At 41.2% G+C, this 14,275-nt stretch overlaps 1 protein-coding gene across 10 annotated transcripts in view; it reads right to left on the reverse strand.

Moving 5' to 3' along the window:
• The window catches only part of PDPK1 (3-phosphoinositide dependent protein kinase 1), a 157,759-nt gene that overhangs the window by 55,175 nt on the left and 88,309 nt on the right, over positions 1 to 14,275 (reverse strand). For 8 of the 10 annotated variants that reach the window (XM_074964912.1, XM_074964908.1, XM_074964914.1 and 5 more), the window contains exon 13: positions 11,320 to 11,472. In XM_074964912.1, the coding sequence (XP_074821013.1) occupies positions 11,320 to 11,472 (153 nt within the window). Of the gene's footprint in view, positions 1 to 4,024; positions 4,318 to 9,006; positions 10,720 to 11,319; positions 11,473 to 14,275 lie in introns of those variants that run through there. The other 2 variants (XM_074964915.1, XM_074964916.1) reach the window with 2 other exon arrangements.

Here is a 14,275-nt window from a genome sequence, read left to right on the forward strand (position 1 = left end):
AACATCCAATCCTGATTTTAAAATTGCCGGTGATGGAGAATCCACTGTGACCCTTGGTAAACTGTTTCAGTAATTACTCTCATCATTAAAAATTTACACCTTATTTCCCATCTGAATTTGTCTAGCTTCAAGTTTCAGCTACTGGATTATGCTATACCTTTTGTCTGCTGGATTGAAGAGCCCATTACTAAATATTTGTTCCCCATGTAAATACTTATAGATTTGTAGAGTTTTATAGTCAATTTCCATAGATTTCTGGGCTGTGGTGCTATCTACAAGCATATCCTAAGAGCAGAATCTTCTCAAAGATGGATTTTCACTACTGTAATTTTCCCCATATTTCCCGTCCTTTACTAAAAATGTTCATCCCTTACATATGTACAAAATACTCTAAATTTTTCTGATCTTGAGAATGTCATATTTGAGCGTACAATTTAATTCTAAGTACAAGATAACTAGTGTCTATTTTATATCCATTTTACAAACTGCCCAGTCACTGCAAAAGGCCTCTCAGACCTACATTCTCATCTTCAATTTCAGCCTGACTTCAACCTTCTAGTTGAGTCACTACTAGTGAGTTACTCCTGGGAGAATTCTGTGCCAAAAAACAAAACAAAAAATAAATTCTGTACACAGTATTTTCAAATTCTGCAAAATTCTGCCTATTTTATTTGTCAAAATAACACAATACAAATCACACCAGTTTCAATTATTTTTGGTCATTTATTTCAAAATACCTGTCAGTAAGTATATCTGTAACCATACAGAAAACAAAAAAGATTCAGGCAATGTTTTTTGACAAATAGATTCCTTACGAGGCATATTAATAATTCATTTAAAGTAAAATACATAACTGTATTTCCCACACACCTGAGAAGCAATGCAAAGACTTGGGGGAGTCAGGGGTAACAGAGGAGCTGAGGGAGAGGGAAGTAATTGCTAGGAAGGAGCCTGAGTGTGAACTTGGATGGTGTTGGTAAAAGTGGGATGGGATGGGAGAAGTGTGGAACAGGGTTTTATGGACAGGAAATTGTTAGGAAGCTTCCCCCATGCAGACCCTGGCTGACTCTTAGCTTTTCTCATTCAGTCAGGCATCCCCTCCCCCATCCCTATGTAACCCTGCACCTCCACTCCCATTCAGCTCCTTCCCCAGTCTGTCCTCCCCCACTAGCCCTTACGAGCCCCATCTGAGCCCCCACCAGCACCACAGAATGTCTGTCTCCCGACCTGGCCTAACAATCGCTGTGAAGAAGGCAGGCTCTTTCTCTTCCCCAAAAGGCCAGAAGCCGCTGCTGCTCTGTTCTATCACCATAGTGCCCTCTGGTGGGCAAAAGGCAGAACTGTAGCAACTTTCCAGCCCAAGTTATTTTCTGCTGAGGCTGCTCTGTCCATAGAATATCAGGGTTGGAAGGGACCTCAGGAGGTCATCTAGTCCAACCCCCTGCTCAAAGCAGGACCAATCCCCAATTTTTGCCCCAGATCCCTTTATGGCCCCTTCAAGGATTGAACTCATAACCCTGGGTTTAGCAGACCAATGCTCAAACCACTAAGCTATCCCTTCCCCCTGTTCTAGCGCCATAGCACTCTCTGGTGGGCAAAAGGCAGGACTGAAGCAACTTTCCGGCAGAAGCTTTTTTTCTACGCAAAAAATTAAAAATGTCTGGCTCATTAATTATGCATGTGCGCAGTGGTGCAGAATTCCCCCAGGAATGGTGAGTGGTACCAACTTATACGGCAATGAGATAACACGTGTTTGTTATTAGAGATTAACACACCGAGATCTGATAGCCTGTGCTCTTACATAATAGTTTGATTAGCAGCACCCTGTCATCTTGTCATGAACTACACACCAATTACTAATTTGCAACATTTCAGGCAAAGAAATGGTTTAAACATCACAACAACAGATTCATAAGCATACTCTCCACTCTATCAAAGTCGTTAATGAAAATACTGAACAGTGTGGACTCAAGAGAAACGTATATCCCCCAGTTTGATAGAAAGCCATTGATATCTACTCTTTGGAAATAGCCTTTGAACCAGTTATGCACCTATCTTATAATATTTCCATCTAAATTTAATTTCCCTAGTTTGTTTATGAGACTGTCATATGGGACAGGGTCAAATGCCTTACTAAAGACTGTATATGTCCTATTTATTGCTTCCTCTCTATCCACTAGGTCAGTTAATTTATCAAAGAAGAAAATAAGTTTGGTTTCACATTATTTGTTCTTGATAAATCCATGTTGACTACTACTCATCTTCTTATTACCCTTCAGGTTACAATAAACTGATTGTCCCAATATCTTTCTGGGTATCAAAGTTAAGCTGATGTGTCTATAATTGCCCAGTTCTGGTTTTCCCCCTTTTTGAAGTTATCTACTATGTTTGCTGTTCTCCGGCCCTCTGGTACCTCACCCTTCCTCCATTAGCTCCCAAAGACAATTGCTAAAAGTTCAGAGATTGCTTTGGCTAGTTTCTTAAGTACTCAAAGGTGAATTTCATCTGGCTCTGTCAATTTACATACATTTAACTTATCTAAATATTCTTTAAACTTGTTCTTTCTCTATTTTGATCTGAGATCCTTCCCACATTGTTAAGTATCTGGTCACAATCAAGATTTTCAGTGAAGACTGAAGCCTCAAAAAAAAAAAAAAAAACCCAAAAAAACCACCACTCTGAACTCAGCATTCTGTGTGTCATTCATTATTTCCTCTCCTTCCCCATTAAGTAAATGGATCTACGCTTTCCTTTTTCTCCTAATATATTTATACAACCTCTTCTTGCCTTTTTCCCCCCTTACCCATTCAGTGCCTTAGCCTTTTGGATTTTGCCTCCAATATGCTTTTCTTTTCTTTTGTATTTAATGTACTCTTTTGTACAGCAATGGCATCGCTCAGTTTCAGAATTCACAAATTATAAACTATGGGATCACGACAATGCAAAATTGACATGACAGGATTTAAATAAAACATCTATGCACCATGACAAATAAAACCTTATTCAATAAATAAAAGTGACCTAGAAATTCACACAGACCTTGTGCTCCTTTTAAGAGATTTGTAGGGCACTTCAAATGGTCATGGGTGTGATACAAGAACCAAACACCAATTAACTATATGGGTAGTCTGTAGGAATTGGCCTGTTCCAGCCCCCACGATCAACTTGATCAATTGAACAGCTTCATAACAGTATATTCATATTACATAATCTTAAAGGACTCCTTGGATTATGGTACTACAAACACCCCTGAATGTTCTATTACCATTTTTAAGACTAACAAAGAAAAGGGGGGGGGGGGGGAGAAAGAAAATAAATGTATATCTGTTCCCAAGAAATGAAACTTCACACTTCCTTCTAACCTATATGGGATTCTCTTCAATTTAAAGTATTATACAGCAAAGAAAAAAAAAGGAGTTTTGTCCCCCATTGTTAATTTACTCTTAGGATACTAAAGGCTCGATTGGTAAATTACAAAGCAAAATTAACATAGAGCTTCTCTGAATACAACTAGTAAATACCACTAAAAAAGCCTGGCATGTTTCTAGGTTGCCAGGGTTATCCCCAGCCCTGCCTACCCCTCCTGGCCCACACCCCCTGGACACCTTTACCTCAGGTTTCCCGTGTTCAAAGTCTGCCGTTTCTCCTTACAGTATTTTAATTGCAGTAGCGAGATAGAGAGAACAGAGATGGCTCAGAGCGCGAGAACAGGGAAGCGTGCGGATGTCCTGGGAGACAAGGGGGGACCATTCTCTCCCCTGACGGGACTCCAGGGCAGGCTGGGATCTTAGGTGCCTCTCTCGCCCTGGGCCCAGGATGCGGCGGTAGTGGTAACAAGAATATCTGGGCCGGATTGCCCGCAGCACAAGCAGGTCCCAGCCCCCCTTTGGCTCGTCTAGGGAGGGGCCCCGGCCTAACCCTTCCCGAATGCGGCTGGAAGCGGAGCCCGTGCGGCGAGAAGAGAGGGACCTCCACGGCCCGCGCGGGTTGGCCCAGATCACGGGGGTCCCTGCGTCGGCCTCACCTTGTCCGAGTCCAGGTCGGGGTCGGCTTGGCAGAGGCGGAAGAGGAAGGACTTGGGGTCCCTGCAGAGCGTCTGCCGGGTGGTGAGGAAGCAGGTGCCCCCCACGTTCAGCCGGACCCATTTACCTGGGACCCCACTGGGGGAGGCCCCCGAGCTGCAGCGGCGGCAGGGCCCGCCGGTCCCCGCCAGGCCAAGGACGCCCATGGCGGGAACCGGGAACTCGCAGTGATTCTCCGCCGCCATCCTCGCGCCAGCGCCGGAAAGGTCCAACCCGGATATCGGTCGCCCGACCCCCTCCCGCGCGCACCCTCCTACCGGAAGTGTCCGTTCGCAATACCGATTCCCCAGGCCCTTCCTGCCGGAAGCGGTCCGGCCGATACCAATCCCCATACCCCGGCCTTTGCGGGGCCCATGACGCCGCAGCTGGGCGTGCACAACCCGGAGACTCACCGTTCCCACGCCCCCCTCCCGGAGAGCACCGACCCCGCCGGGCGACGCAGCCACCCGGCCCCTGGCAGCCACGTCACATTCCCCCCCCCCCCCCAACTCCTCGAGACAGGACGTGTCCGCTCGGATTTCTTTCCCCCCCATCTCGTACGCTGACGTGACATCCGCCGGAAGTACCCGCCGCGGGCAAGTTTGTCCTCCACGCGGCGCGGCTCCTCAGCCGACGGCGGGCGGTAGCCCCCTCAGGCTGCGGCAGGCCCGGTGCCGAGCGGCGCAGAAAAAGAGGCGGGAGCCTAGGGCCTAGGACCCTACATGCTTTTATTACAAGACTATCGAGCGTAAGTGAAACTTCATCATCCAGTCACTAGCTACATCTACAGCACAGAGAGCTGTCGGGCGGAGAACAAACAGTCATTAAATTATGAGATATGATTAAATCATCGACCAATAGAAAATTTATATAATAAAGCCAGAGAAAGGTGTAAAATATAGTTTACAATAATTATTCACATTCAAGGCTGTACATCAATACATACAACACCATGGCCCCGAACATGAATTCAATCCAAATAATTCATATATTAGAATTTAAATAACACAGACTGAACTAGAGGCCAACGCGCACCAGCAAATAACCTTAGAAGAATAAAAATACAAAAATGTTTATCCTAATATCACTGCATTATTTGCTTCTGTTTTTGTTTGCTTCTTTATTTTTTGCTTTTCCTGTACATCACAGTTACAGCTACAAACCAGGTAGAGAATATTACACACATCATAAGTGACTGCCACCAACCTGAAAGACAGCTAACATCTATTAAAATTGATTATAGTTCCTAGTTTGTTTGGTTTTTTTGTTAGATACAGCAGTTGTGAGTTCTGCCACAATTTAGGAGACTTTGCCATATCCAATCAAACTCAGTACATAAGCTTTTCAAATAGCAACTATCCCCATTCACGCTCATTCAGATGGACTGGACTTGCATGCTTCAGACAGTTTAAGAAATGGTTTTCCATTTCTAAATTGTTCACTGTTTATAGCTGTGTTTCTTCCAAGACAGTGCAAACACATTATGGGGAAATGCAGTTTACCAGTTTGATTATAGATTTCTCATTTTAGCTGAAAATATACTGCTCTGGGTCAAAGAGAATTACTTACCTGCAAGATGACTGAAGGAAGTATCTATGAACAGACATTTTCTGGGCCATGAGGCATTGCAGAAGTGATTCATAGTTTAATTAGTAAAATATTGGCCTAAAGACAACATGGTTGAAGTATTCACCAAATGCTTCAAGTAGTATAAATACCACACCCATTTGTACACATATCAGTTCTTTTTAAAACACTAGGTTGAGGAAGAGAGAGTTGTGTGCAGCATCCACAAAGCCCAGCTTTAGTAAATCATGTACCTCCTTTCCCCAGCTAAGACATTATTAATGAATGTCTTATTCCCACAGGAAACTACCCAGCCTAACAAAGAATCTCATCATAGATAGGAAGAATTACAGCTATATGGTCCATTTCGAATACTCAGCTCCCAGTCAGGATCTGGGGTGAAAGAACTTCATTATTTAAGCTACTGCCTTCTTTATGGACACGTTTTTGAGCCAACAGGACCTAGATCTCCAAAATATTTATATGGCCCTTCACAAAGACACTCCTCAGTCCAGCATGAATAGTAAAAAGTTGGAAGTGGTTGAGTATAATATTGCCCATCCAGCCACAGTTCATAGCATTTGCGTCATGTAATATCCCCCCACTTCACACATACATACAAACACATTTTCAGTGTTTGTTGTCTAGGTTGCAGGAGACATACATCTATTGTCTATATTATTTTAAAATTGGGGAAATTTATCACTGATAATTAAACTTGGATTTCCAAAGTCAACCTAACACACAGAAGAAATGATTTCTCTTCAGTTTATGAGGGCTAAGTCCACAGGATCCTTTGAAAATGCCCAATACGGAAGGCGTCAGTGTCCAACATACCATCCCTCATATATCACATCACAAAAGCTGAAGCATGGCTATAATACTTTTACCCATCCCTCAGGAAGTTTTCTGGGGCTGTATCTAGCAGAATTTGCTACACAGTTCAACAGCATTATGGGACAATAGCAATGCTGCATAGTTCTGCAGATGCCTTAGAGACTCCAACTTCGATACTATAGCACCTCTTAAGACTGTTGTGTTACACTGCTCGTGATAGATACAATAGATCATCTAAAGCTGAAAAACAATGCTTATGTGAGCTATAACTTAACTGTCCTTAAAATAAACCCTGCTCAGAAGAGGGCTTAGGACATTGAGGCAAATGGTGATAAAGCAAACTCTCAGCCTAGCCCAGGAATCTTGAACATGTCCTGATATTTTTTAAGCTGTACAGGAGACAAGACTGGGTCAATGTCCCCAGGGGAGAGGAAGGTGGGTTAAGTATCCCTTCTAGCACCAATCCCACTGCCTTTTCTTCAACAAGATTTCATTCAATGGAAAGCAGGCCCATCACCAGAGTTGAGTACCCTTCTGGGAGTCTGATCTCAAACTAAATGTCTCCTAATCTGAATCACAGCCACACTGATTCACAGTCTTTCTGGAAATCTTGGTAATTGTAGCTGGGAAAGGAAAGTGAATGAATCAGGCTCTGTACTCCTTTTCCCAAATATCTTCAAGAACAAAGAGGCTGCTTGTGGCCAGCTACACTCTCCCCTCTGGAAATCATATGATTACAGTATGGAAACTTCTAAATGACCTGCTCTCAGCCCTAAAGCAGGCCATTTAGCACTTCTCTGGTACTCTTCTCCATGCATTCTCATGAACAACTGAGCATGCTCCTGCAGAAAGCACTCAACTGCTTTGTCCATAAGGACATCCCTACACTGAGATATTCCTATCCAAAGCAGGAACCCTCCACCATAGTACAGAGCATGATATGTCCCTAAGCAGGCTACAAACATGTGGACTCTACCCATTCCACGTGAGAGCCTTTGCCTTATCCTCCCATAGTCTGAATCTTCCACTTCTATACCCCCATACACAGGAAAGTGACTCGGGGAAGCCTCTCCCAGAATAGTTTTGGCCCCCTACTGTAAGTGCAACAGTAAGGAGCAGCCTTTTCTAGCCTATTCTCCTCTTCACTGGAGGGGAAATATAGGGGTGAGAAGTAGTTTCACTTGACTTGCCCTCCTCCAATAAAGTAGAGATGAAGGATGGCAAGCCTCTGGCTCAGCTTTTGCCCCCTTCCACTGCAAAAAGAGTCCATTCCTCAGTGAAGGTTTGTGAATTACATTTTGGACTGAGTCCAAGTAATCTGAGGGGAAAAAAAGTAGAATGAAAAAAACATTTTTTGGAAGCTGATTGTTATTTGTGAGGTTTCACCTACTATAGATGGTAGTGCTCAATATTGTAACTTGTTCTAAATAGAGAATAATAGCTAAAACTACTCAACTTTTTTCATGGGCCATAACCCTACCTGCCGAGCATGGCTTAACGAAGAACATGAATATGCAGAGGAGAGGGAGCTTAGTGCAGGAGTCTGCCTGGAGAAGTTTCTAATTGCAATACTGAAATTTTGCAAAGTACCCCACAATTCAAACACCCAACTTTTCAGGCTCTCACATTTACTATCTACACAGCAATGACTGCAATCATTCTTGCTTTCTTTCTCAAGAGAGCATCTTTGGGTGAAAGTAGTGTGTATGCAGGATCACATGTTATAGGGAGTTTTTAAAAAAAGCAGTGGGCAGAAAGGAGGAGAAGATATTTCTGAATGACAAGAGGGGGTTGCTAAACTATTTGATGTTACAGAAAATGTGTTTAGAGAAAGCATGTAATCTGCTGAAATGAATAGGTTTATTGATGCTACTCTAGCCTCTGTTCAAAATAGTGAAGTCATTGCTAGACCCCATAACAAGCCACCACTTTGCAAAACTGTGTGTTATGCTTGGAGATGCTGCACTTAAAGTAACAGCAGTAAATATGTTTGAGCTGCTGTACAGCTCCACTACAACCAGGCTCTTCTACAGAAGGCAAGAATAGTACCTGCCTATAGCAGAGTGGTACAGACTTGTAATCCAGAACCTGCTGCACTGCCTCAGATAGAGTTGACATACAGGTGAAGTGGATAGCTTTAGTACTAACAGGTATCCATTGCCACAAACTAAAAACAAAACAAAACACAATAGCAGGTTATCTTGGCTGTGATGTTGGCTGTGGAGTTAATATAGTTGCAGGAGTCCTGTGTTACTCCAAGAACTTAGTGCCAAGTGGTTTGCCTTTGGAGTAGGCGTGAAGTCACTTTCGGACTAGCATCTGATTTTAACAGGAGGAATATCCTCTACTTTTCCCTTTATGCCAGGAGCCTATTAGGCACTGAACCCCCTCATCCTCGTCCACAAGATATGACCATGCACGTTAGTGATTTTGTTGTAGAGTGTGGATTTGGTGTGGATTCTTTACTACAGAATCTAACTGCACACTGGTACTTCTTCAAAATGAATTAGGAGGAGAGTAGCAACTCAGACTCTCCTTTGAGGATCTGAAAATACTGACGTATTGAACTGTTACATAACAGGCTTCTTTAGGTGCATATGGAAAATCTAGCACTGCTTGGTTACCTTCTAGGGGGAAGAAGTACTTCGTACAGAAACAATTCAAGAGCAAAGGGGCAAATATGAGATATTTCTGAAAATGAATGAGTGAATAGGTGTGGTATTTATACTGCTTTAAACATGAGGGAGGAATGTCTTTGTCCAGGCATGGGCGTGCTCTTTCCAAGGGATCTGGTTACCCAGAAGCACAGATATATGGAACACACTATTAGAGAAGTTACTTTTAACATGTACAAAGCAAAGTCTTTGCTGTGTCACAGGAAATTTAACAATTTAACAATTTAATTTGAAAAGGATGAAGCAGACCGATATGAAACAAACATTTATAGATATGACTAAAGTACCATACATTTTCTCCTTTGTATCAAACATTTTCATTTGAACTTTCAACTATTCAGATTAGTGTATAAGCTTATTATATTTCAATCATTTAAAATATTTTCAGAATTGCTAAAAGGTCTGCAAGTTGTTTGGCCAATGACCAGGACAAGAATATTTGTACATCTCATTATACAAAGACAAATCAAGTCATCAATTGTACATCAAAGTTTTCATTCTTCCTTCTCTACCCAAGTAAATAGGTTGGCCCCGCTAAAATGCACAATGCATACCCTGGAAAGAAAGCTACTTGTCCTCATCTCCTGAAAAGCTGAAGAGTCTAATTACTACCTCAATAGTAACATTTTATACTAACTGGTTAATTTAAATTTAGTTAGTATTAATTAAAAGCATGCTGGTAATTTATTGTCCCTTGATTAAACTTGTAAATGCATCAAATTAAAATTCCATGTTTAAAACTTTATGAACTTCAAAAGCCAAAATTTCAATTTTAGAAAATTTTCAGTGCCACGTTCAGCATTTTACTTTCTTACAACCTGTATCATCAGCGTCTGACTGCCAGAAACATACATCTGATTTACTCACATAATTATAATAAGTACCATGGAAATCCTGCAACCAGAACTATATATTAGGAATTATGCAAGGGTGCAGCTGGCCTGACTGCAAATGCCAGATACCAGTTAGAAAAAAAAAAAAAGGGGGGGGGGAGTAAAGTAAAGAGAGGAGGTGCTGGTTACACCTCAGCAGAAGCATTTAAAAGCTCCCTGATGAAATACAGTTTAATGATAATCTGAAAGTCACAGAAATAATCCCAGCCCCATAAAGTGCAGGACCGGTACATGATCTGGGGTGTGTGCGTGTAGATCAGTTTTAACTGATCTTAAGTGAAGCTGGTAATGCAAGGTCTATCCATTAGTTTGCAGCAGAAATAGAGCTGAAGTGCACAAAAGCAAGATCCTCACTTCAACGATATGCAAGTGGAAGCCTCAACAGAAGCACAAAGAGCAAGCAAAGCGACCCTGAATTCCATTTATGTTTGTTGTTTTTTTTAAAAAAAAAACAAAATATTTCAGACATATGCTTCCCCTTGAGATGGATAATAGGTGGGTTGGGAAGATTCCTCTGATTGGCTGCACATGGAGTTCTAGCAGCAAGTAGGGAGACTGGGACATTTTGGATGAGCTTTACTATTTAGCAGCATTCTGATGGTATCTGTGCCGCCAAACTTCATGTATCTTTTTGCACCATTTGTGAGCATTCCCACTTGGGTCCATCAGGTAATATGTCCTGTTAGGCTACAAGTAAATAATAGTTTAATGACACTTTCAAGAACATATAAAAGACAAGAATCAGAAAAAAGACCAATAAATATTCTACTGGTAGCAAGAAAACTAATTCAGAATTAAATGATTAAAAATCTGTTCAGGAACCTATTAATTAATATCAGTTGTAGTAACAGAGCAATGTACATTATTTCTGGATAACTGTACAGTTAGTAAATGACATTTTTCCATTTAAAATATGTAGACTGATTAACTGATACAGTAAGTCATTGGCACAATTTTAGTCAGCTGCAATATGCAAGAATGCTTTGACTATTTTGAAGAGACGAAGATGAAAATCAAACTCTTGAAGCATTTCTTTCTATATCACACAATCCATTTAAAGTTTATATTTCTTTGTATTAAAAAAAAAATTCAATCCTCTCTTTGTAAAAATACACTAATACCAGCAGACTAGCATTCATGAATAACTGTTCAAATCTTTGTAGTACACAGGCAATGAAAACATTCTATCAACAAAAAGTTTAACAAATTATTGGAAATTAATTTGAAAGAAAATTGATTAAAATTATATTAAGACTTTTGGGAAAAACCCTAAAGACAGTCACTTACTGTATGAACAAAAAAGGTCTTAAAATTCTTGGCTTCTGGTCGCAGCTCTAGTGACCATGGAATTTCTCCTTTCAGAACTTTGTTGACAGGATCCACATAATAGAGATGGGGCCCTTCAGTGAGCAATAATTGGCGCCGACGAGCAAACAATCCCTGACAAAGAGAACAGTAGCAGCAACACAAAGTGTATCAAGGCAAAGGAAGAACTGAATATTACTATTAGATCTATTCTCTCAGAGCTGTGTGTGTTGTTTTTCTCACTTCCCCCTGCCTGAAAACCCTCTTAAAGCATGTGCTAAAGTCACAGTGATGCCAGTGGGCTCCAGCACTTGCTTATATGCGTTCCTGAATCACAGCCTTAATAAAGAGCAGCGAACAACTGCCTTCAGTATTTATCTATCGTATCAGGAAGCTGTCAAATCCTTGTACGTGTACTGGCAGGCAGCACAATCACGATATAATGTACACATTCTAGTATTTGTGCTGACTAATAAAACTAATATTTGTATTATAGATGGATAAAGTAATATGGGATGCTTATTCTCTCAGGGCATCGTTATGGAAACAGAGTTAATATAGATTGACTAATTTCACAGTTGGGCTTCTAGTAAGTTTCTGAATTTACTACAGTTTCAAAATGTTAGAACATAAGAATGGCCATACAGGGTCAGACTAATGATCCATCTAGCCAAATATTCTGTCTGTGACAGTGGTCAGTGCCAGTTGCTTTGGGCAGTTGAAAGTTTAGGGACATGTGGAGCATGGGGCTGCACCCGTGACCATCTTGGCCAATAGCTGTTGATGGACCTGTTCTCCACAAATTTATCTAATTCTCTTTTGAGCCAATTTATACTTTTGGGCTTCACAACCTCCCCGGCAACAAGTTCCACAGGTTGACTGTGTGTTGTGTGAAGAAGCACTTCCTTATGTTTCTTTTAAACCTGCTGCCTATTAATTTTATCAGGTGACCCCTAGTCGTTGTGTTATGTGATCACCCTAGCCCACGTGCTTGCTGACTCTCTCAAAGAATTCTAACAGATTGGTGAGGCATGATTTCCCTTTACAAAAGCCCTGTTGACTCTTCCCCAACATATTGTGTTCATGTGTGTGAAATAATTCTGTTTTTTTTTTTTGGTTTTTTTTTTTTTTTACTATAGTTTCAACTAATTTGCCTGATACCGAAGTTAGGCCTGTAATTGCCAGGCTCGCCTTTGGAGCTTTTTATAAAAAACTCAGCGTTACATTACTTACCCTTGTTTGGTTTGTGTGGGTTTTTTTTTTTTTTTTTTTTTTAATATTACACACACACACCTTTTTTAAACTAACATATTTGGAAGGTAATACTGACAAGACACTTAGAAGTTTCTTTGTGGGACTGAGACTAAGTCCTGTACAAGAGAATATAAAGGTTTTAAAATAATTTAAAAATAACTAGACTAAAACATCACTAACTTTACATGAAAAGTTTGCCCCTTCCTCACCTGTTCCCCTTCTTTTCCACTCTCCACTTTGTCTTTGCCTACATCATATGTAACTTGCATTTTAAGTAATTTGGGCAGGGACTGAGTCTGTTTGTGAAGCTCACATAGCACTGTATAAACAATTTCTGCTTCTTGACTATATTCTTGAATGCGTCTCAGTGCATTTCTGCTGTAGTGTCGATATAACTAGCATTTTAAATAGTTAACCTTGTGACACATATCCTAATAATATCACTGAAGAACATGGGATACAGATTATGGCATAAAATACATCATAATTATGCAAGATAAGTCATGTGAGGTGTCATTGGAAAGGTTATGATTTACTGAATAAGATCATCATATTTGTGTGCATGTAGCATTTTTGTATCTGAAGTTAAGAATATTGACTATGTATCTGTATTACAAATGTGTTTACACCTGGGGAACGCGCACTAGACGAGATGGTTTCATTCTGAAAAGCTGGGTGGGGAAGGGCATTAGAGAAAAAACAACAGGCCTTTAAAAAAAAAAGCTTATCTCCCACCTGGGGGCCTTCCTGAGGATACTGCAGACAGCCTCCAAGTCATGGCTGCTGACACACTACAGGGACATGTGACCAGGTCTCTTGGTGCTGGACTCCATCTTAGGATATCAGTATTTTTTCCACTGACTGGTATGGGAACCAAGCATTGAAACAAAGGGTTCCCCCCATATGCAAAAACTATATAAGGCAGGGGAGTGACATCTTGGTTCTTCACTGACTCCCCACCCAAAGAGACTCCTGGAAACACCTGAGGAACAAAGACTGAACTGAGGAAAGTGCTGGATCCAGGCTAAAGGGATTTTTAGCTTGTGAATGGAACACCTGGGGATTCCAAGCTGCAATCCAAGTGTAGCTTGCCCCTTAAGAATCTGCAGCCTGCTTGTATCATAACCCAGGGTGAGAATTTGCTATTCATATCCAATCTGTGTAGTATATTAAGCTTAGTTTCTGTGTTTTGTTTATTTGCTAAGTAATCTGCTTTGTGTAGATAGGAAGTTCCCTAGCTGGAGCCTTCCCATGCAGGGCTGATCACAGCATCTGCATATAACTGCAGCTGGGTGTGTCCCTACCTGTATGTGTGCTGGTGAAAGTGCAGGCTGGTCACAGCAGTACAGTGTAAAGGGAACCCTCTACAGAGTAGCCCTAAGTTGGAAGGAGGATAGAGGGAAGGAAATTGGAGTTGCTCTTAGAATGAGAGACTGTTTCATTCTACCTCAGAAGGATTAAATACTACATTTAGGACAATAAATGGCCTGTATTCTAGTTTCAGACATTAGCAGCCCAACAACACACACAGCAAACATCCATATCAAGAACAACTGAAAACTGAGTGTCATGCTGGACTAATCAGATTGATAAAGGAGGAGAGAAGACATCTCCATTCACAGCTGATTACAAATTGGAAGCACCATCAGCTAATCTGACTGCAACTTTCATCCAACCAAGAGAG

This window comes from Natator depressus, chromosome 10, assembly GCF_965152275.1.
Source record: "Natator depressus isolate rNatDep1 chromosome 10, rNatDep2.hap1, whole genome shotgun sequence".
NCBI classification, from domain to species: Eukaryota; Metazoa; Chordata; order Testudines; family Cheloniidae; genus Natator; species Natator depressus.